The following is a 24,215-nucleotide window of genomic DNA, read 5'->3' as shown; positions in this document are numbered from 1 at the left end:
GATACAAAATTCCCTAAAAGAGGCATCACAGGTAGATAGGGTAGTAAAGAGAGCTTTTGGTACATTGGCCTTTATAAATCAACGTATTGAGTATAGGAGTTGGAACGTTATGTTGAGGTTGTATAAGGGATTGGTGAGGCCGAATTTGGAGTATTGTGTGCAGTTTTGGTCACCAAGTTACAGGAAGGATGTTAATAAGGTTGAAAGAGTGCAGAGAAGGTTTACAAGGATGTTGTGGGGACTTGAGAAATAGGTTAAATAGGTTAGGACTTTATTTCATGGAGCGTAGAAGAATGAGGGGAGACTTGATAGAGGCATGTAAGATTATGATGGGTATAGATGGAGTGAATGCAAGCAGGCTTTATTCCGCTGAGGTTAGGGGAGAAAAAAAAACAGAGGACATGGGTTAAGGGTGAAGGGGGAAAAGTTTAAAGGGAACATGGGGGGGGGCTTCTTCACACAGAGAGTGGTGGGAGTGTGGAATGAGCTGCCAGATGAAGTGGTAAATGTGGGCTCACTTTTAACAATTAAGAAAAATTTGGGCAGGTATATAGATGAGAGGTGTATGGAAGGATATGGGCCAGGCGCAGGTTAGTGGGACTAGACAGAAAAATGGTTCAGCACAGCCAAGAAGGGCTGAAGGGCCTTTTTCTGTTCTGTAATGTTCTGTGGTTCTATCGTTCTAGTCTTTTTCTGTTGATTAGTGTCAAAAAAAGCCAAATTAAATTCACTGCAATTCAATGTTTTAAAACAATAAAAAATGAAAACTTACAAATGGGGGGGGGGGGGGGGGGTGGTGAACACTTTTTATAAGCCTGTATGCAGCTGATTTTAAACCTGATTCTAACCGCTGCCCTCCAGTTTGGTCCCGATGGAGGATCTCGACCTGGAGGTCAACATCCTCCGTCCCCACAGATGCTCCCAGGCCCGCTGAGTTTCTGTTGGAGCGCAACTCCCACCCAATGTGGTTGGCTGGGGGAGCGGGTGGAATGTAGGAAAGTGGGAGAGTACAGTACAATGCACAGGGCCCCTTACATCCAACCCCTTCCATCCCAGACCCCACTGCCTCGCAAATCCCAACCTAACTCCCCACGCGCCCCTCTCCTTTTGGACCCCAACCTTCCATCTGATAGTAAACTCTCTTGTGTTGCAGACTGGCGGCCCGGTTCCGATGACGACAGCAGCTCTGATGTCTTCCTGCCGACTGACAGCGACTGTGACTCTGGTGAGACACTCAGCCCGAGGGAACCCGACCTGCTGACCGTAACTTCACGTCACTTCAGCCAGCGGCCAGCTCACCGTCTGAATGGCATCGCTCCGGACATCCTGCGGCTGAGGGAGCAGAGTGAGGCGGCGGGCAGCATCCGAGGATCTGAGAACAATGTTCGGGAATCGGAGCCTGGTGTCCGATGTTCGGATGTCAATGTTCTGGGTTCGGATTCCAGCGTCTGTAGGTTGGAGCTCGGTGTTCTTTGTTCAGACTTCGGTGCCCTGGGATCGGAGCCCAGGGTCTGTGGGACGGAGTCCAGTGTTTGGTGTTTGGACATCAATGTCCCAGTGTCAAAGCCCAGTGTCCAGGGATCTGACATCAGTGTCCTGGGATTAGAGCCCCCTGCCCGGGAGCCAGCAGGTAGCAATGACCCTCATTCCGCTTCCGGCCGCCGGGCACACTTCAGACAAGGCTGCTTGCAGCTGCAGCGGGCTGGGCCACCCCCAGGTTTGTCTGAAGGCGTGTACACACCGAGGCTCAGCCCTCCACTCTGCCCAGAAACCTGCCTGGGGCAACTCAGCGGCACCAGCACACTGCAGGCCGAACTGGATCGGCGCGAAAAGTTAGAGGTGGAGCAGCTGAGTGTGTCTCTTGGCCCCGACTCCTTCAGCAGTGTCCTGTAGTGGGGCAGCGAGGAGCAGACATCCCTTTCACCCCCACCACCACCACCGCCATCGTCAAATAGCCCGCTGGCCTGGGCTCATCTTCTAACCCCTCTGCCCCCTCCATCCCTGGCCTGAACATCGGGGCATGATCCTTAGATTGACGTGGGGTGATGGGCTACTTCTGCTCACTACAAGCCTCGACCGTATCTGCTTGAGGAAACACAGTCACAGGAGTTGGCGGAAACCTCCTCCATCACATTCACAGCATCCCCACTTCCTTGCACCCAGATGGTGCACCGTCAAACAGCCGCACCTTCCCCCCCAACTAACCCCTCAGGCGTGCATTCCGTACACCCTCCAAGTGAGCACAGTCTTCCTCAGATCCCCTCTGTGTGCCCACCCCCCCCACGCTGGGGATAGTTGACGCAGGTAAACTGCAAAGGCCAGGAATCACCAGCTCCCTCACCATCACAAACACTTTCTTCTTGTTGACTCCATGATTTGAATGTTTGGAATTCCACCTACTTTAGGACTGTAATTGGAAAATGTAATATGTCCTGCCCTTGCAACTGATCTACATCTGTGTTGGACTTCAGTTCCATGGGAACCGCTGCTGATGGGAAGCAAGCTCAAGTGTAGACATCTCCAAGGAAAGTCTTCAGGAACATTCTACAAACTAGCAACAGAGAAAAACTTGCAGGCAATGTTGACCTGTAAACGTAAAGGCTTGGTTCTGTTTCTCTCTACATCTTTCAGTTGACAGTCTGCTGTCCCAGTTTACAAAGGACAGACGTCAGTGTGTGTTCACATCCACCTTTGCACAGAATCAAAATGTTTCTGGTCAGTCTTGTATCAACTAATTTAACATGAGGAACTTGTGGGCCTCTGTTAGTCTCGATAGACCATGGACTTGCGCCTTGGAAAGCTTCCAGGATGCAAGCCTGGGCAGGGTTTTTTTTTAATGGAAGACTGGCAGTTGCCCATGTCCCCTCTCCACGGCACCGATGTTGTCCAAGGGAAGGGCATTAGGACCCAAACAGCTTGGCACCGGTGTCGTCGCAGAGCAAAGTGTGGTTAAGGGCTTTGCTCAAGGACACACACGCAGCCTCAGCCTAGGCTCGAACTAGCGACCTTCAGATCACTAGATGAACGCCTTAACTACTTGGCCATGCGTCAACACATGAGGAACTAGAGGTCATTGGTTATGGGTGAAAGGTGAAATATTTAAGGGGAACCTGAAGGGGGCTTCACTCAGAAGGTGGTGAGAGTGTGGAACAAGCTGCCATTGGAAGTGGTTCAACTGGAACATTTAAGAGAAGTTTGGATAAATATGTGAATGGGAGGGGTATGGAGGGCTATGGTCAATGGGACTAGATAGAATAACAGTTTGGCATGGATTAGATGGGACAGAGGGCCTTTCTCTGAGCTGTAGGTATCTTTGATCATAACGTGGAAGCTGCTTTTCTGGGCAACATAGCTGGTGGTAGGCGAATGGAAAGGAGATGGAGAGTGGGGGACAGGACAGAGATGTTGGAGTAGGAGGGGTGGTGTGGACCAGTCACTGGGAACTCTGGAAAACTGCTGTCGCTAGAACCCCCTTTCCCTCTGTCTCTGGAACTGTAGGTCACCAGATACGCAGAGCCTTGGAGATCTCATGCAGTATACAGAAACTACTGGAGGAGCTCAGTAGGTCAGGCAGTCAACATTTTGGGCTGAGACCCTTCATCAGGACTGATCATGGGTTTTCATCATGAATCCTGGTGAAGAATCTCAGCCCGAAATGTCAACTGTTTATTTCCATCCATAACTGCTGGCTGACCTGCAGAGTTCCTCCAGCACATTGTGTGCATTGCTCTAGATTTCCAGCATCTGCAGTACACTTTGTGTTTATGGTCTGGTGGGTCTGCGTTATAGACCCCTGGTTGGTGAGGCTGGACTTTCTGTAGGAAGGGTTGGAGGAATAAAGGGACAAGTGTTGGACAAGTGTGTGTGTAGAGGGGGTGTGGAGGACATAGGGGAGGGTGTGGATTACCTGACATTGGAAAAATCAATGGGTACTCGTCATAAGCAGATATAAAGTGATGCATTTTGTGTGTGTTGCTTGGATTTCCAGCATCTACAGATTTTCTCTTGTTTGAGATATAAGGTGATGTTTGTTTGGCTTCTCTGTACCAATGGTGAAGGTTGCAGACTGCTAGGTTGGTGTGAGGTTGGGGAGAGAGTTACCACAGGCACCACTTAGAAGGGGTGAATCCATGGAAGGCATCAGGTCCAGATGGTATACTTGGCCGCGTACTAAAGATCTGTGCAGACCAACATGCTGGAGTCTTTACGGACATTTTCAGTTCTTGCTTCTGAGGTCTTGGGCTTCTGTCTGCTTCAGAAAGATATCTATTATACAAGGGCCCAAGAAAGGCACGATAACCTGATCGGTGGTACTTACTGTGACTGTAATGAAGTGCTTGGAGAGTGTGGTTACGGAGCAAATCGACCCCGGCATTAGTGATGACCTGGATCTGCTTACCATCATGGCATGTCCTCTGCTGATGCGACTTATGTGGCGCTTCTCTCTGTTCTGAGATATTGGCACCCAGGAACATGAAATTCACCCTTTCCACTTGGTGAGGACTGGTGTGTGTCCCCTCAACTTCCCTCCCTGAAGTCCACAATCAGTTCTTGGGTCTTATCATGTTAGTGTAAGGTTACTTTGTGACACCACATAATCCAGGACATTGCCTCTTCTCATTGTTAGCATCAAGGAGGAGGTACAGGATCCTGAAGACTCACACTCAAATATTTTAGGAACAGTTTCTTCCCCTCTGCTATCAGATTTCTAAACCCACGAACCTACCTCATTATTTCTCTTTTGCAATATTACTTACTTTTTATTATAATTTCCAGTAAGGTTTTATGTCTGCCACAAAAATACAAATTTCAGATTCACGCTAGTTATAATGAAGCTGATTCTGATTTTGAGATCCCAGTTGATAAGTTTTGTTAACATCATAAGACTGCAAGACACAGGAGGAAATTAGGCCATTCAGCCCATTGAGTCTGCTCTGCCATTTCATCATGGCTGATCCCGATCCTACTCAATCCCATGGACCTGTCTTCTTGCCATCATCTCCTCTCATCCACACAGGTTCCTGAAGGTTGCGCACTTTGCTCCCTGCATGCATGACTGTGTGGCCAAGCACAGCATCTTCAAATTCAAACACATCACCGTTGCTGGTGGTGGCAAGCCAGCATATGAGACAGAGAGCTTAGGCCAGAGACAATATTGCTCAATGCCAGTAAAACCAAAGATAATGGTTGTCTTCAGGAAGGGGAAGGAAGGTGAACACACACTCCAGCCTACATTGTGAAGTTGGTGTTGGTGGTGGGGGGGGGAGGGAGGGAGGGAGAGAGGGAGGGGAGAGGGAGGGGGGGAGGGAGAGAGGGAGAGAGAGAGGGAGAGAGAGGGAGAGAGAGAGGGAGGGAGAGAGGGAGGGAGGGAGAGGGAGAGGGAGAGGGAGAGAGAGAGAGAGACTGACTTTAAGTTCCTGGGTGTTAACATATTGGGTGAGATGCCTTGGGTCCAGCAGCACAAGGAAAGCATGCTTTTAGGAGGTTAAGCTTGACATCAAACACTAACAAATGTGTACAGATGTACTGATGAAAGTATCTTAGCTCATCACATCATGGTATGGTATGGTGTGGCAATTCTAATGCACAGGAACATAAGAAGCTGTAGAGTAGTGGACTCTGTCCAATACATTACTGTACTGGTGATGCACCATCAATAATTCACTCTGAGACGTAAAGGCGAGATATCGGCTTTTATTGACTGGAACCACCATACTACATCCTGGAGACAGAGAGGCCGGGCTCAGGCCTTGATCGCCTTTATACAGGGGTCTGTGGGAGGAGCCACAGGAGCAGTCAGCAGGGGGCCTGTCCAGACAGGTATATGTAGTTCACCACACAGGGTCTGTGGGAGGAGCCACAGGAGCAGTCAGCAGGGGGCCTGTCCAGACAGGTATATGTAGTTCACCACACGGGGTCTGTGGGAGGAGCCACAGGAGCAGTCAGCAGGGGGAGTGTCCAGACAGGTATATGTAGTTCACCACACAGGGTCTGTGGGAGGAGCCACAGGAGCAGTCAGCAGGGGGCCTGTCCAGACAGGTATATGTAGTTCACCACACAGGGTCTGTGGGAGGAGCCACAGGAGCAGTCAGCAGGGGGCCTGTCCAGACAGGTATGTGTAGTTCACCACACGGGGTCTGTGGGAGGAGACACAGGAGCAGTCAGCAGGGGGCCTGTCCAGACAGGTATATGTAGTTCACCACACGGGGTCTGTGGGAGGAGGCACAGGAGCAGTCAGCAGGGGGCCTGTCCAGACAGGTATATGTAGTTCACCACACGGGGTCTGTGGGAGGAGGCACAGGAGCAGTCAGCAGGGGGCCTGTCCAGACAGGTATATGTAGTTCACCACACGGGGTCTGTGGGAGGAGCCACAGGAGCAGTCAGCAGGGGCCTGTCCAGACAGGCATATGTAGTTCACCACAACTGGCATATCATATCCCTCTCCACCAGGAGAAGGTGTCTCAAAAGTAGCATCGAAGATCCCACGACCCGGGCCGGTACACTACTGTCGGGCAGGAGGTACAGAAGCTCAAAGTCCCACAAGTCCCCAGGTTTAAGAACAGTTACTTCCCTTCAACCATTTGGTTTGAATCGACAGGCAAAACTGTAATTGGTATTCAACAACACTATGAACACTTTGATCACGTTGCACTTAAAATGGACATTTTTATTTTAATTGTGTTTTTTCTTGTATTAGTTATGTATAATTTGCGTGTTTTTCTGGTGAATGTTGCTTATCTGATGTGATGATGCTGGAAGGAAGTTTATCCATTGCACCTGCGCATAAATGGACCTATCCTTATGACAATAAAGTCGATTTTGAAAAGCCCGGGGTCGGCACCATCGTCGCCATGTCTGTGCGAACAGCCCCCGCCCTTAGCAACGACCCCTCACGGCCCCGCCCACAACAACGTCAATTTCGTGACCCCGCCTCGTTTCCCAGGCGTCAGCTGTGGCTTCAATGGCGCGTTCCCGTCTTCTGCTCGCACCGGAGCGCGTCGCTTCTGGCGCGGCCCCGCTGGTGGTCGCCCGGGGCCCCGGGGTTGATGGGCGGCGGGATGGGTGAAGGCGGCGGGGCAGCGGCGGAGGTGGGCCCTGGGGCCTGGGAATGGGGTTGGAGCTTGGGCGCTGGTCGCCTGGCGCTGCTGACGGCGGCCGCCGTGCTGTTGCCCGTGCTGCTGAGCTGGTGGTACGGCGGGAGACGGGGGCGGCCCGGCGCGCCGGCCGGGCCCGGCCCGGGCGGACACTGCTGGCTTTACTCGGACCTTTTCGGCCGCCCCACCTACTGCAGTGAGTGCGGGCAGGCCGCGCTGCGGGGCTGCTACTGTGATAGCTGCGGAGCCTGCGTCCACACGGCCTGCCAGGCAGCGGCCGAGCGACGGCTGCTCTGCAAACAACGGCTGAGCGCGGCCCGCGGTCCCCCTCGCCACCACTGGCTCCGCGGCAACCTCCCACTCTGCAACCGTTGCGCCGTCTGCGGCCTGCAGTGCGGCTCCCGGCCCTGCCTCTGCGACCAGCGATGCATTTGGTGCCAACAGGTCGCCCACGACGATTGCCTAGCCAGGGTCCCCCCCACCTGCCCCCTCGGACCGCTGCCCCGCGCCGTCGTCCCCCCGCAGTACCTGCACTGGGTGAGCCACAGGACCCGGGAGCCCACCGATCCGGCACAGGTATGATCTGTCGGTGTGGAGAGGGCATTGGTAAAGGGTGGGAGTGGTGGGTGTTTGGGTAAGGAGGTGACGATGATGCGGGTGGGGATGCAATCTGTAGGATTTAGGGGATAGAGGATGAGAGCCAGGTGTAGGAAGGGGTGTGGATGGTGGGTACTGGGTTTTGGCAGTGGGGTGATAGGTGGGGTAGGGTGGTATGGAGCTGATGAAGCTTCGAGGTGGTTGGGTGTAGTCTGGGATGCCGTTTGGTCAGTAGGTGGAGGGTAGGTAGGGTAGGAGTGCTGGGGTTTCTGTGATGTGTCTGGTCTGTCCTCCATGTGCCCTGAGTACTGAACCACACCCCCAGTTTTGGCAGTATGTCCATAGTTTACCAGTCCAGTCTTTTCATAATGTAATACATTTGAACTAAATCTCTCTTTAGGCTCCCATGAGCCCTCCCTTGGTAGTATCTCACCTCATACATATACACAAATATGCAGCCGTACCCAGCTCACCAGTCTGTCCTGCTCCTTCTGGGACTAATGGTGTTGCCCACTCCCAGTGGTCAGTTCCCTCAGATGTGAGAATGTGGTTTCCAAGCTGCCTCCATTCTTTGACACCTCTCAATTTCTTACTCTTTATTCCCTGCCCTCATCCTCTGCAAACCCATCTTGCACTGTCTGGGTTGAAGCCATTTGATGCACCTTTTGACTGTGTTAATGTATAAGGCAATTTAATACCACCCTTCACTGCCACCAGTTGCAGTCAGCTAGAGTGGTGTGTGTAAGAGTGTTCAGCATCTTTTCCCCTTTGGGCTACGATTGAAAGGGGGGAACTTTGGGAAGTAAGTGGTGAATGAACGATAGTGTGAGAACATGTGGGAAAGTTCCCTGTAATCTGTGTACATTGTGAAATGTCTGTAGTCCCTGTCTGCAATTCCAGCTTGAGCTCCAGGTCAGTGTACCCTGGGTCCACTAATACATTGTTCCTGCAAGTGCTGAACACATTGTGTGATGATTTGTGTTTCTTCGTCCCCATGCAGTACATCTCCACTAGTGTGGAGAACTGGAGCCCAGTGCTGGTCCTCGGCAACAGTCGCAGTGGGAACAACATGGCCCAGAGCTTAATGGGTGAATTCCGCACTATCCTCAATCCTGTGCAGGTAAAGTCCCAGTTCCTCATTAACACAGTACCTCATCACGCATGCTGCTAACTGGAGTGAATTGAAGCAGTGCATGAGCAGATGTACAGGGATCATCGCTGAGATTTTACTGACTTGGATCTAAAAGTGCTCTCTCTGTGGGTTCATGCCAGTGTTAGCTCCATCAGTGATTTGGACTGGTGTTCTGATTTGTGGTGTGTAAGGGCTAACGTTCTCTGTCAGTGTGGGTACTGGCCCATGTCGGTTCTGTCAGTGATTAGGGCTGATGCCCTGATTTGTGCTGTCCAAGGGCTGATGTTCTGCAGCATTGTGCTCTCTAAGTGGGTTCTGGTCTGTGTAGGCATCGACAGTGATTTGGGCTGGTCCTCTGGTCCACACAGTGCTGAAGACTGGTTTTTCTCCTGCAGGTGCTTGATCTTGGAACCGTGACTCCATACAAGGCTCTGCAACTCTGCACTGTTCTACCCAGCCACTCTGTCTGCGTGCTCGTATGTGGTGGTGATGGAACTGTTGGCTGGGTCCTGGATGCCATCGATGAGATGAAACACAAGGTGTGTCAAGAGTGAGACCCCTTCTATACTTTCCTTCCACACGCTCCCAGGGTCAGCTCTCTCCGAAGCTCCCTCCACATTGTCCCATCATACGCTCCTGGGGTCAGACACAGAGTGAAGCTCCCTCCATTCTGTCCTATCGTGCGGTGCTGGTGTTTACTCTGAGGGAGTAGTTCCTCCTGTGGATATTTCTATCAGTACATGGCAATGCACTGCAGCTGCCCCAATGTCAGCACCGATGTCACTGCCACTCCCCTATCTCTGTGTGGGTACACGTGCATGCATCTGCCTTTCTTGTTTGGGAGTGCACAGCTGAGAAAGGCATACATAACAGAGTCTGGGTTGTGCCCAGAGTGAGCACACCCCAGCATAGTGACAACACGGGGAAGAGGAACGGGTCACAGTGACTGTGTGGAATGAGCTGTGTTTGAACCCCTGCTGATGTGGTCACTGTACAGGGACAGGAGCAGTACACCCCACGTGTGGCCATTCTGCCGCTGGGCACCGGGAACGATCTGTCTCGTACACTCGGCTGGGGTGCCGGTTACACTGGTGATCAAACGGCTGAAGGGATCCTGCGCCATGTTCTGGAGGGAGAGACAGTGAAGCTGGATCGGTGAGTTGTTTGATGGGATGCTAGCACACGGCTGGAGCTGGTTCCCCACCTCTTGGGATCACACTATTCCCAATGAGGGTACCATATGGAGGAATTTGTGGTGATGCAGGGAGACAGCAAGTGTCGTTCACAGATCTGTGTGGGTGCTGCACCCACCATTGGCAATAGATAACTAGGTCCAGCAAGCAGCTCCGAATGCTAACAGTCCTTTTGCAGTGAGCAGTGTGTCTGGTTTTGTTGTTCAAGCTGAGGGGAGGGATTTTGCCGTGAGATGGGATCCGTTTGGGAGTGGCATTGGTGCAGCAAATAACCGCGATGGTCTACGCTGCATCCTGACTGCAAGTCAGAATGTCACAGTCCCACCGTACCCCTGCTGCTTCGCTGTGCAGCAGTCCAGTCAACCCATCACTGCTCTGCCCCGTTCCCCTGGAAACTAACTGACCATCTCCATCCCACAGCCAGGTATTAACCTTGAATATATGCAGTATACAGAAAAAGGTCCTGCCAAAGGGTTTTGGCCCAAAATGTCGACTGTACTTTGCATAGATGCTGCCTGGCCTGCTGAGTTACTCCAGCAATTTGTGTATGTTGCTCAGCATCTGCACATTTTTTCTTGTTTACAGAATTAGATGATCTTGAAGCGCATTTAGAGATTGGCAGTTATGTTGTGGGTATCATGGAGTCATGGCTGAAAGATGTTGGGAGCATAATATCCAAGGAAACACAATCTATCAAAAGGACAGGGAGGTTGGAAGAGGAGGGGAGTGGCTCTGCTGGTTAAAAAAAATCTATTAAATCTTGAGAAGGAGGTGACATGGAAGATGAAGTAGAATCCTTGTGGGTAGAGTTAAGGAACTGTAAGGTTAAGAAGAACCTGATGGGTATTTACAGGCCTATGAAAAGTAGCCAGGATGTGGTCTATAAATTAGTGTGACATAGAAAAAGCATGTTAGAAAGGCAATGGAGATTTCAATATGCAGGTAGATTGGGAAAATCAAGTTCATGCTGGATCCCAAGAGATAATTTGTGGAATGCCCCCTAGATGGCTTTCTGGAGCAGCTCATTGTTGAGCCCACTAGGGGATCAGCTGGGTGTTGTGTAATGAACCATAATTAGAGAGCTTAAGGTAATGGAACCCTTAAGTAATAGTGATCATAATATGATAGAATTCACCCTGCAATTTGAGAGGGAGAAGCTGAAGACAGCATAAAAGCAAAAGGGATCATGAAAGTATAATAGTGCAAAAAATTAGTAGGAAGTTAGAGCATTGGAAATTTCTAAAAAAAAATAAACAATAGAAGACGAGAAAAACTATAAGGGAGGGGAGATCAAAAATGAAGGTAAGCAAGCCAATAATGTAACAAATGATACCAGAAGGTTCTTCAGATATATGAAGTGTAAAGGAGAGGTGAGAGTAGATATTGGACCACTGGAAAATGGCACTGGCGAGGTAATGTGAGACAAAATACTGGATTAACTGAGTATTTTACATCAGTCTTCAATGTAGAAGACACTAGCAGTGGAAGTTACAGGTGTCGGGGGCATGAAGTGTATGATGATACCATACCTAGAGAAAAGGTTTTTGGAAAACTGGAAGGTCCAAAGGTAGATAAGTCACCTGAAACAGATGGTATACGCCCCAGACATCTGAAAGAGAAGGCTGAAGAGATCATGGAGCCATTAGTAATAATTTTTCAAGAATCACTAGATTCTGGAATGGATAACTCCCCAGGGTGTGGTGAAATGTGTCCAAGGTCACTCTTGAAGGAGATATTGGAGATGGCTGGAATTTATGTAGGTTTCTAAAGCCTTACTGGCCGCAGTGAAGCGCTGCTGGAGGAGGGCAGGTGTTGGCCCCAGCAGTAGTAAGTGGGAGTTAGAGGAGAGATTGAGTCAACTGGGACTGTACACACTGGAATTAGAAAAATGAGAGATCTTATAGAAACATATGAAATTATCAAAGAAAGATAAGAGTCAGGAAAGTTATTTCCACTTGTAGATGAGACTAGAACTAGGGGACATTGCCTCAAGATTTGGGGAGTAGATTTGGGATGGAGATGAAGAGAAACTGCTTTTCCCAGAGAGTGGTGAATCTGTGGAATTCTCTGCCCAATGAAGTTACTTCAGTAAATATATTTAAGGTAAGGTTGGATAGATTTTTGCATAGTAGGGAAATTAAAGATCATGGGGAAGAGGCAGGTAGGTGGAGATGAGTCCATGGCCAGATCAGCTATAATATTGCATGGTGGAACGAGCTCGATGGGCCAGGTGGCCTACTCCTGGTCCTATTTCTTGTATTCTTGTGGTAAATGTGGGGAATTACTGGGAAAGAAATCAAGGGATGGGAGCACTCTCCACTTGGAAGTATAGAGCATTTTCAGAGATGGTGAGCATGGCTTTGTTATGTGAGCATTCCTGTCTGAACAATGTGGATAATACAGTGTGGCTCACATGGGTCAGTAATCCATTCAACAAGTTCCATGTGTGAGAAGAGATTAGAGGCCGGGGCCCATCAGTTCCAGGATGAGTTGGCAAATGATTTCGGTGATGGGGGGTGGTCTGCAAGAGGGTTGTGTAACTGGAAGCTTTGGCCAGTGGTCTCCACAAGGCTGTGCCCTTGCACTGTAGCAGATGTGACCTTGTCAGTGTGTCAGAAACCCATTCGAAAGCCAGCCACAGGGCTGCCCCAGTTCTTAGCCTGGGAGCAAATTTTTTGTGGGGGGGGGGGCAAGGACTTCAATACAGAGGATGGGTCTAGTGTGCAGAGGGGAAAGAATGATTTGAGGACTCTGCCGCATAGCCTGAGAAGGAATGTGCTCCATTTGAGGAATGGAGCATATGTGCTCTGAGAGGGTCTCCAGTGGGGTCTGGGGGTACCTGGGGCCCGGTCTGTGAGGGGGGAGAATCCCTGAAACTACAGGTGTGCACCACTTAATGTCCGATCGCATATACGTCCATATTCCCGATTGGAGAATGTGACGTAGCAGACGTAACCAATCTTGTGTATTGTGCATCTCGAGTGTAGTAGCGTTATTGCTCTGTTTAATTTTCTTTCGAAAATATTACCGTAATGTGCATCATGGCTTCCAAATGCAGCAGAACGACTCCTAGTGGTAGCAGCAGCAAGAAGCAAAGTATATAATATGGTGTTTGCACAACGTCTAGATCACATAACATCCGATTCCACAGAACGTATTGTGGACATTAAGTGATGCATACCTTTACTCATTCTGTCCCTCCTGTCCCCACAGCTGGAGAGTGCGGATTACTAAGGGATTCTACAGCTTCCATCGACTCAAGGTAACGGCAGTCCCCCCCACCCCCATTGTGCGTGTGTCTGAGCCGCCTCCTCCCCATCTTCCGGACCCTTCCATCTCTCTCCCACCCGTCCCTCCACCAAACCCAGGACCCCTCCATCTTCCATCTCCCCGACTTCCATCCACCCCCCCCCCCACCCGACATCTTGCGGTTGGATGCTCTGGAACTGAAGTATACTCTGCTCCTCCCCATCAGGTCTTCTCCATGAACAATTACTTCTCCATTGGGCCTGATGCTCTCATGGCCTTGAACTTCCACGAGCATCGGCAACAGAGCCCCTCCCTGTTCTCCAGCAGGATCCTTAACAAGGTGGGTGGAGCTGAGAAGAGCAATGTGGTAGTGGGGAGGACTTCACCTTACTGTCTGGGGAGTACGGGTGAGTGTGCGGAAGCTCTGTCAAAGAGTAGCAGAGGGCTTGAACCTGGCCGAAGGTGGCATGGGTGACAGTGGGTGTTAAGGCTCTGTTTACACCAATGCAATCTTTAGCCATTACTGAAACCTGAAAGGCAGAAATGGATGATTAATCTTCCAAGTTTTCGAAGTTTTAGAAAAGATAGGAGGTGGTAAAAGGGGTGGAAGTTGCACTAATCAGGGACAATATTACTGCTGCATTCAGGGAAGACATAATGGAAGGGTCAGACACTGACTCCATTTGGGTTGAACTCAGGAATAGGAAGGGTGTAATCACACTGATGGGATTGTATGGACAGATCCCTGATAGCCACTTGAGGACATTGAGGAACAGATCTGCAATTAGATTAAGGAAATTATGTAAAAGAAATACAGTTGCTGTCATTAGGGGATTTCAACTTCCCTAACATAAACTGGACCACCTTCGTGTAAGGTGTTTAGATGGGGCTGCATTTGATAAGTGTATCCTGGAAAGTTTCTTAAGTTACTATGTAATGATCCATCAAGAGGAGGGGCTGTACTAGTTTTAGTGTTGGCTAATGAGCTTGGCCAGGTGACTGACCTTTCAGTGGTGAACTGTTAGGGAACAGTGACTACAACTCCTTAACTTTTTGAATAGCTATAGGTAAGGATAGCTATCCTGATAGCTTGACCTGATAGAGGTGTATAAGATGATGAGAGGCATTGATCGTGTGGCATTTATCTTTTTCCCAGGGCTGAAGTGGTTGACACAAGAAGACACAGTTTTAAGGTGCGCCGGAGTAGGTACAGAGGAGATGTCAGGGGTAAATTTTTTTATGCAGAGAGTGGTGAGTGCATGGAATGGGCTGCCAGCAATGGTGGTGGAGGCGGACATTATAGGGTCTTTTAAGACAATTTTGGATAAGTACATGGAGCTTAGAAAAATAGAGGGTTATGGGTAAGCCTAGTCATTTCCAAGGTTAGGGACATGTTTGGCTCAACTTTGTGGGCCGAAGGGCCTGTATTGTGCTGTAGGTTTTCCATGTTTCTAGGATAGGTATTTTCCTTGTGGGAGAATTTTAAGTTGGAGTAGGGCAAATTACGAAGGTATTAGTCCGGAACTAAGAAGTATTAATTGGGAAAAACTTCGGCAAGTCCACACCAGACATGTGGACGGTGTTTAAAGATCAACTGCACAGAGTACAAGAAAGGTATGTTCCTGTCAGAGGGAATGATCAAGATGGAAAGATAATAGAACCTCTGTCCAGAGAGATGATGAAAAGGAAAAGTACGTAAAGCTTTGGCAGTTGGGATAAAACGAAGCACCTGAGGAGTATAAAGAAATAAGAGAATAACAAAGGAAGGGAATTAGGAAAGCCAGGAGGAGCCATGAAATGTCCTTGGCAAGTAGGGTTAAAGTGAATTCTGACATTTTTTTACATTCATCAAGAGCATGAAGATAACTGGGGAGCAGGTGGGAGCTCTCAATGATAAAGGGGGGAACATTTGTTTAGATGCAGAGAATGTGACTGAGGTAGTTAATGAGTACTTTGCTTCAGTATTTACCAAGGAAAAGGATATGGAAGACCAGGAGATCAGTGCCAAGTGTATAAATACGTTAGGGTGTTTAGAGGTCAAGGAGAAGGAAATGTTGAGCCTCTCCTAGTAAGTACTGAGATGGATAAAACCCCAGAGCCTGATTCAATTTACTCCAGTTAATTGAAGGAGGCAAGAGACTAGATTCCTTGACCATTATCTTTGTGTCCTCTCTAGCCACAGGAGAGGTCTCAGAGGACTGGCAAGTGGCTAATGTACCTCTGTTTAAGGGAACAAGGGGAAATTTTGGGAACTATAGATGGGTGAGTCTCACACAGTTGTAGGACCCTAATTAGAGAGAGCCAGCGTAGCTTTGTGCAGAGCAAGTTGTGCCTTACCAACTTGATTGAATTTGTTGATAAGGTGACGAAAGAGATTGATGAGATAGGGAAGTGGATATTGTCTACATGGATTTTAGTAAGCTGTTTGACAAAGTGGGAGGGTAATCCAGAAGATTAAATGTATGGGATCTGCAGAGAACTGGCTGCTTGGATTCAGAACTGGCTTGTGTATACAAGTCAGAGGGTTGGGGTTGAAGAGACTTATTTGACCTGGAGGTCTGTAATTAGTGGTGTTCCCCAGGGATCTGTACTGGGACCTCTGCTGTTTGTGATGTATATAAATGACTTGGATGAAAATATAGTTTGGTGGGTTAGTAAGTTTGTGGATGATACAAAGATTGGTGGAGTTGTGAATAGTGAAGAAGACTGGCAAAGAATACAGCACGATGTAGATTAATTGTAGCTATGGGTAGAGAAATGGCAGATGGAGTTTAACCTAGATAACTGTGAGGTGTTGCACCTTGGTAGGGCAAATGCAAAGGGACAATTATGTTGCAACTTATAAAACTCTGGTTAGGCCATATCTGGAGTATTACATACAATTCTGGTTGTTCCACGATAGGAAGGATGTTGAGGCTATGGGGAGGGTGCAGAATTTAGAGGGTGTGTGCTATCATGAGAGACTGGAGAAACTTGGGTTGTTTTCTCTGGAGCACCGGAGGCTGAGGGGAGACCTGATAGAGGTTTATAAGATTATGTGAGGCATAAATAGAGTAAATAGGAAGTATCTGTTTCCCAGGGTTGAAATGTCTAATACCAGAGGATATGTATTGAAGGTGAGAGGGTGTAGGATCAAGGGGGATGTGAGGGATAAGTTTTTTTACTCAGAGTCGTGGATGTCTGGAATATGCTGCCTGGTGAGGTGATAAAAGCAAATATATTAGATACTTAGATAGGGACATAGATGTAAGGAAGATGGAGGGATATGGACATGGTGTAGGTAGGAAGAATTAGTGTTTGGGTGTTTTTGATTTGCTTTTTAGCTGGTTTGGCACATTGCTAGCTGAATGCCCTGTTCTTGTGCTATGTTCTGTAGTAATTCATAAATTTTGTTGCATTTTTTAATCTTTCTGTAAATCCCTGCAAGAAAATGAATTGCAGGATAGTATGTGACATACATATACATACTTTAATACCAAATTGACTGATCTGGGACCAGGACGGGCACTCATTGTGTCCTGATGAAGATGAGGAGGTCATGAATATCAGAAATGTGACGTGGAATAGGCCGTTTCTGAGCGAAGGCTTGCCCCATGTGGGACTTGTTCCAGAGAGGTTTCAGAAATTGGGTCTGCCCAGTTTGGATGGTCCCATCCGTGACCCTGTAACAGGATGGCCAGATTCTTTGGCCTGGACCCCCAATGATTAGCAGCTTGCTCCTCCACTGCCCTGTCTGTCCTTTTTCCCAGAGCTGGAGTGGATCCCCTTGTGCTGGGGAAGTATTCCAACTGGACATAGCCATTTCCCAGCTCTGAGTAGATCCCAGGCGGGTAGTTCCTGCAAAGCAGCATGCCTAATGCTTGCCTCTGGGAGTTGTGTAGTCCTGAAGACAGTACCTTGGTGGTAAAATACATTATAGTACAGGGCAGCTCATCATCCAGGATCTGAGAGTGAAATGTCACACCTAGGTTTGGACACAAACTAGTGACTGCCCTCTCCAATCGACTTGAGAACAAGGCAAGGAGCAGGACTTCCTCTTATCTGTGGCTGATTGCATTTTCCTCTCAGGAACTAGGGACTCTTCCCGAGAAGGAATCTACTAGTTTTTTCTAGGCCTTGGTGGGACCAAGATGACCAACCAGGGTCACCGTAACCCTGGTGTGGAGGTTAGTGATCAGTATGCTCGCCTTGTCCCAGTGCACCCCTCACCCAGCTCAGTGGGGCTCTGGTAGACTTGCTAAGAGAGTGTGTGTGGTGCTCCACACAAGCAGTCTCACCTCCAGCAAGGAGTCCACCCACCACTGTCCCCTGGGTCCACAACGTTTCTTCTAGTTGATCCCTGCAGAGGATGTGTGATGTGTATTATATGCTGACCCTGATGCTGGGAAGGACTGGACTGCGGTGAGGGTGAAGTTGTAGGATGATGGGTCTGTGCTGGGCTGCTGGGGAATGGGTGTATGCTCTGAAACTCTGGGAGACAGAAGGATTCACTGCTGTGCTTGTGTTTTATGAAGGCTGTATACTTCTTCTATGGGACCAGAGACTGCCTGATTCAGACATGCAAGGACCTTGACAAGAAGATAGAGGTGAGCTGTGGGCTGCTCCCTGTCACATGTATCCCACTCCCAGGGACTCCTTAATCTGTCTCACCACAGATTAAGTTGTACAAGACATTGGCAAGACTTAATTTGGAGTATTGTATGCAGTTTTGGTCACTTACCTACAAGAAAGATGTAAATAAGGTTGAAAGGGTATAGAAAATTTACAAGGATGTTGCTGGGTCTGGAGGACCTGCATTATAAGGAAAGATAGACTAGATTAGGACATTTATACTTGGAATGTAGAAAACTGAGAGGAGATTGGATAGAGGTAAATTCAAGAAAGTTCTTCCGAGGTTGGGTGGAACTACAACCAGAGGTTGTGACTTAAGGGTGAAAGGTGAGAAGTTTAAGGGGAACATGAGAGGAAACATCTTCACTCAGTGTTGTGAGAGTGAGGAACGAGCTCCCAGCACAAATGGTGCACATGAACTCAATTTCAATGTTTAAGAGAAGTTTGGATAGGTTACATGAATGGTATGGCAATACAGGGCTATGATCTGCATGCTGATTGATGGGAGTAGGCAGCTTAATGGTTTGGCATGGACTAGATGGGCCGAATGGCCTGTTGCTGTACTGTACTTTTCTATGATTATGAATGCAGTGCCTTGAAAAAAGGATTCAGCCCCTCAAGTATATTTTAACATTTTATTGCCTCATTTTCTAAATTTAAAACCTTGTGGATTTTTGAGCTAATCTACAAGACGTTGTGCATCATGTGAAATCAAAAGAAATATTCCAAAACATGTCAACAGTTTACTGAAAATCAAAAACCAAAGCTGTGAGGCTATTCATCCTCTGTAATTACACTAACTTTCCTCAGGAGCAATACTGTATGTTGCCTTACTAACTCAACCAATTTGTTGATAATAGAAAATTGGAGGATCATCTGAATATTATCTGTGAGGTCCAACAGTATGGTAGATTTTCAGTAGACCAAACCAAAATGAAAACAAAAGAACCTTCAAGGCAAGTTGAGGAGATGATAATCAAGAAGCACATATGTGGGGAAGGTACAAGCTCAGTGCAGTCCATCATGAAAAAGTGGAAAAATAACGGTCAGGCTCACCCTTTAAATTTAGTCGCCAGAGAAGAATGGCACTTGTAAGAGAGGCTACTGTGACATAAACAGTCACTTGAGAGAGCTACAGAAGCCAGTGGCTGCAACTGGAGATGAAGTTCTTGGCTTCACAATCTAAGGCTTTGCACAAAAAGGGTATTTTATTGAAGAGTGGCAAGGAAGAAGCCCCGGCTGAAAATAGAATATATCCTTGCCCATGAAGACTTTACAAAGTGTCACTTAGAAGATACGGTAAAGATGTGGAAAAGGGTTTTGAGGTTGGATGAGACTAAAGCGGACTTTCTTAGCCTCAGCACAAAGCAATACCTGTGTGTAAATCTAATTCTCAGCATCAGCCAGGTAACACCGTTTCTACTGTCTGCTATGGGAACACTTTACAGCAGCTGCGACTGAAAATCTGGTCAGGATTGATGGGAAAATAAATGCTGCTAAATACAAGTGATCCTTGATAAGAACCTTCTAGCCTCTGCCAGTAAGTTTAAACTGGGGAAGAAGTTCATCTTTCGGCAGGATAACAATCTGAAGTGCACTGTCTGAGCAACCATGGAGTGGGTTCAATTGAAGAAAATTGATGTCCTTGAGTGGCCAAGTCAGATCCTGTCCTTAACCCGATTGAACTTCTCCGGCAAGACCTCAAGATTGCTGTCCACTGCCACTCCCCAATTAACCTGACACAGCATGAGCAATTTCGCAAGGAGGATTAGGTAAATCTTGCTCCATCACATTGTGCAAAGCTAATAAGAGACTTATCCAAACAGACTACTGACTGTAGTAGCTGCAGGAGTGTTTCATCTAAACACTGAGCAAAGAGGATTGAATACTTCTGAACTGCTGACATTCCAGGTTTTGAATTTTTAGTTTATCATGCTTTACAATTTTCCATTGTTTGGGCTCTACTGTGGGTTGGGGGGGGGGGGGGGGAAGTGCCATGTGATTCACAAATAAAAATTCTCAGTTAAATTGATCAAAATCCCTACTTGTATACTCATTTATTTGAGGGTTGGGGGCTGAATGCTTTTACAAGGCACTGTTTCTCTGGTCTCAGTGAGGGGGTCTCTATTTCTCTCCCTTCCCCCCTCCCTTTCTGCTCACTGTTTAACACCCTGTACCCAATAACGACCCACAGGCCTGGGCAGCTACAGAGGGAGATTAGATTTAGATTTATGCATCCACGTGTGCCGCACCTCCCCCCTCGCCCCTCACTCTCTGCTGCTCACTCAGGTGGAGCTGGATGGTGAGCAGATTTCACTGCCAAAGCTGGAGGGAGTCATTGTCCTGAACATCGCCTACTGGGGTGGAGGCTGCCGTCTTTGGGAAGGAACAGGGAGTGAATTGTATCCCCCAGCCAGGTAAGCTCACAGACTACCAGTGTTGGTGTTTAATGTGGTGGCTGGGTTGGGGAGAGGACCTACAACAATAGAGCTTACATACATGATGTCTGAGCTAAACATGATCCAAATTTAACTATATCCTTTGTCTGCTCACAATCCATATCCCTGCATTTCTATGTAACTGTCTAAAAGCATCTTAAACATCACTCTCATATCTGCTTCCACTACCAGCTCCACCCCTGGCAGCCTGACACAGGCACCCTCCACTGTACTTTTAAACAACAATCTTGTCCTGCACATCTCCTTAAACCTTTCTCTCCCTTCCCCCCCCCCCCCCCCCCCCACTCACCTTAAATACACGTCATCTAGTATTGAACATTTGTACTCTGGGGGAAATGTTCCCCGTCCACTATCTGTGCCTCACAGTTTAAGATCTTTCAGAACTCCCCTCTACTATAGAGCAAACAACCCAAATTTGTCCAGTCTCCCAGTACATCATGCCCTCTAATCCAGGCAACATTCTGGTAAACCTTCTACAACCTCACCAAAGCCCCCACACTGTAATAGTCAACCAGAACCGCACAGTTTTCCAACTCTTGTATGCAACTCCCCAAATTTATGAAGGCAAGTGCGCCATATGCCACCTTTACCACCCTGTCTGCTTGTGTGGGGGAGGCATCCCTGGGCGAAGAGAAGTGCCCACTGGAACTGAGGGTGCAGTGCGACATGTGTCTGACATCTCGGGTAACTGTGCAGGGAAGTCCATCCCTGGGATGAAGGGAGGGTGTGATGCATCATGATGTGTTGGGTAGTATGTCTGACATCTCTGGTAACCTGGTGTCTGTTCCTGCAGCCACAATGATAGCCTGTTGGAAGTGGTGGGAGTGTACGGTTCCTTCCATTGTGCCCAGATCCACATTGGACTGGCCAACCCCGTGCGCCTCGGACAGGCCCACACAGTCAGGGTAAGTGTCTGCTGATTGTGGGTGGTGTGCAGAACCTAATTTAATGTAGGTTTTTGTGATCCAGTCGCACAGGAGTGTGGCAGGGTGTGGATCTAGCATGTTTGATGGGTAGGGGCAGTAATTCAGAGTGGGGTGGGGGTGGCTGTTTGGTCAGGGTGTGGGGGAGCTGGGGTGATCTGGTGGTGAGATGCCAATGTTCAGGTAGGTAAACCTGTAATTTGTGGGGTGAAACAGAAGGACTATAGGTTGGGCTTGGGGAGGTACATCACTGGGAGCTGGGTGGAACAGTTGGTGTTTTGGTGTCTGGATGATAGAGCAGTGATGGGGTCTTGTGTATTGGGGGACAATATTCTTTAATAATGTCAGTCACAGACCAGTACTTCCATTTGTTGGGTAGGGTCGGGTCCTGTACAGCGGGGTTCAAGCAGGAATCCTTCCCATGTCTAGTGAAGCGGGTGGTTTCTGTATTGTGGGTATCTTGAGTATCTGGCCAGTTAGATAGGATTTCTTGGAGGGATCAATCCTTGAAGGCAGTGTGATTTTACATGGATTGGTACATGCCTATGGGATCCATCGTAGGATGGCAAATTGATAATAGGAGATTTGTGATGGATCACTGGTATCCCACAAAGGTCAGTCCCGGCCCTTGCTGTTGTCATGTTTGTGAGAGTTGGTCCTCACATTATTTATATATAAAAAAAAAATTGCTGGTGATGGTGATTGATTAGTTGGAAGGAGTGAGGGCTGGTGGAACCCAACCTGTTTCTGTCCTTTCCTTTGGCCTTTATCCCCAGACCCATATTTCATCAGGTTTTGATGTTTTAAAGTAAAAAAAATAATACTGAAAATGTGATTGTGTGTGCCATGGTGACAGCTGATAGACATGCCCATGACCGGAATTCATTCCCAACTTCTGGCACTGTCTGGTGGTGTAGCATTTGCACATTTCACCGAGTGCTTTGGTTCCCACCCGCATCCCAAAAACAGGTAGGACTGATGGGTTAACTAGTTACTGGAAATGCCTCCTAGTGCAGGCAGGTTCCGACCTGAGAGTGGCCTCATTGTGGTGGCAGAACCAACATGTCGGAATACAAGTGGGGATTGGATTTAAAACAGTTGCCTCCAACTCAGGTTGGAGGAGCAACTTCTCGTATTTCTAATGGATAGTATCCAACCTTATGACATGAACATCAATTTCTCTAACTTCTGGTAATTTCTCCCCTCCCCCCCTTCTCATCTGCCTGTCACCTCCCCCAATGCCCTTCCTATTAGATTCCTTCTCCAGCCTCTTACCTTTCTTAACCTGTCATCTCCCTGCTTTTAACTTCACCCTCTATTTCCCTCACCATGGTTCACCTATCACTTCCAGCTTGTATTATTTCCCCTCCCCCCACCTTATTCTGGTTTCTTCCCCATCATTTCCAGTTCTGATGGAAGGGTCTTGGCCTGAAAAATTGACTGTTTATTCCCCTCCATTGATGCTCCCTGACCTGTTGAATTCCTCTAGAATTTACTGTGTGTGTGGTTCTGGATTTCCAGCATCTGTAGAATCTCATATTTACAAATGACCAATCTTCCTTTCCTCCCCAGCTGACCTTGAAGAGCTCTGTGATGCCAATGCAAGTGGACGGTGAGCCCTGGGTCCAGGGACCGTGCACAATCCTCATCAGTCACAAGACCCAGGCATTGATCGTTGAAGCCCCGGCTTCGGAGACGGATCAATTCTACACTGAGCCAGAGGGCAGCAGGGGCAGAGGAGCATCCCCACAGCAGAGCTGAGGACCTGGACAGGAAGAATGCACTTTACTGGAAAGTGGAGGAGAACCTCCCTGGTTGGAGACAAAAAACTTCCAGTTTGGATATTCTTGCACTGAAATATCCTTCCTACTTGTCCAGAGGGAGAGGGGAGGTTCTCGATGCAGCTGGAGGAGGGAGAATGCACACTCACCTTGCATGCTGACCCTCAGGACTCGTGGACCGCACTTCTGTATTCTGTGCAGCCCTGCCCTCCCTGGGGAGAGGGAGGAATGCACACTCACCTTGCTTGCTGATCCTTGGTGCTTGCAGACCACACTTCCATATCTCCTGAAGCCCTGCCCCTCCACTTCCCAGCTTACTGCCCTTCTTGGGAAATGGCATTTCATCCAATCATTGACAGGAGAAAATTCCTGCAGTGTAGCATCTGAAGACAGGTCCTGGGACAGAGCAGGGATCTATGGGTTTATTCTGACTGAGTCCCCACTTCAGTGCTTGGGTCTGACATCTCAGAGAGTGTGTTCTCCACCCTCTCCCTGCCACATCGTCACCATGAGATTGGTAAGCGCTGAGCTGGGCTGCTATTTCTGTCTGCACTCTTGTCAAGTTACTGATTTGGGACCTTTTCTGTGGTGTCGTGCTTCATATCTTCACCTTGCCCATTTGTGCTGGGGAGTTTGTTCACATTACCATCAGGGAGGATTAGGTCCTTAGAATGGGACATGGTCTGCATCTGTGCTGAAAGTGCACTGTGCTCTGGCCCAGTGACTGCCTATATCCATTGCTGCTGTTTTACCCTGGAACTGCCCAGCAGCTTGGACCGAACCAGGAGCTGATGGTTCAGGTTGAGGAACCCTCATTCCAAAAGTGAGAGAGCAAATGTGGTTTAAGTAGAATGGAGAAAGCACAGTTCAGAGGATAGAATGTATGATCAGAAGCTCAGGGCCATTCCCGTAGACCACATTTACTTCCTCCAGTGTAAGGGCCAGTAAGTATTTATCCTCTGCTGGTCTGGTCCGTCCCTCTGCTTCAGCTTTACATAGTGCCCATGGCCCTCTCCAGCCAGACTGGGTTCTGTCATTGTGATGTTTACATAGACTGCTCTGGTAGTGCAGTGTTTTAACTCAGTTTTGTGATTTGTGAGTGACAAGGTTGGAAAAGCTGCTTAATATGGTCAAACAGTGATTCAGATAATGTGAAATAAATCTGGGGAGACTCCA

General features: G+C 48.4%; 2 protein-coding genes across 4 annotated transcripts in view; both read left to right on the top strand.

Moving 5' to 3' along the window:
- Nucleotides 1-5,222, top strand: part of ankfn1 (ankyrin repeat and fibronectin type III domain containing 1) — a 148,802-nt gene extending 143,580 nt beyond the window's left edge. Inside the window, exon 18 of the mRNA XM_059948146.1 lies at nt 1,154-5,222. Coding sequence (XP_059804129.1) covers nt 1,154-1,893 — 740 coding nt within the window. The 3' untranslated portion in view covers nt 1,894-5,222. The remainder of the gene's footprint in view (nt 1-1,153) is intronic.
- A 969-nt stretch (nt 5,223-6,191) lies between these two features.
- On the top strand, nt 6,192-24,215 carry dgke (diacylglycerol kinase, epsilon). 3 transcript variants are annotated; one of them, XM_059948139.1, is made up of 11 exons: nt 6,212-6,331; nt 6,404-7,670; nt 8,692-8,811; nt 9,219-9,362; nt 9,821-9,978; nt 13,230-13,278; nt 13,492-13,605; nt 17,780-17,851; nt 20,166-20,293; nt 21,129-21,240; nt 22,831-24,215. In XM_059948139.1, the coding sequence occupies exons 2-11, from the start codon at nt 6,747-6,749 to the stop codon at nt 23,017-23,019; spliced, it is 2,010 nt and encodes a 669-aa protein (XP_059804122.1). In that variant the 5' UTR covers nt 6,212-6,331; nt 6,404-6,746; the 3' UTR covers nt 23,020-24,215. The 3 variants fall into 3 exon arrangements, with proteins under 3 accessions (XP_059804123.1, XP_059804121.1, XP_059804122.1); XM_059948138.1 differs by having other exon boundaries at nt 6,194-7,670; XM_059948140.1 differs by lacking the exon at nt 17,780-17,851 and having other exon boundaries at nt 6,192-7,670.

The sequence above is a fragment of the Hypanus sabinus genome, chromosome 23, assembly GCF_030144855.1.
Source record: "Hypanus sabinus isolate sHypSab1 chromosome 23, sHypSab1.hap1, whole genome shotgun sequence".
NCBI lineage: Eukaryota > Metazoa > Chordata > Chondrichthyes > Myliobatiformes > Dasyatidae > Hypanus > Hypanus sabinus.
Note: the sequence above shows the minus strand (reverse complement) of the source record. Positions and strands in the feature narration are given on the sequence as shown.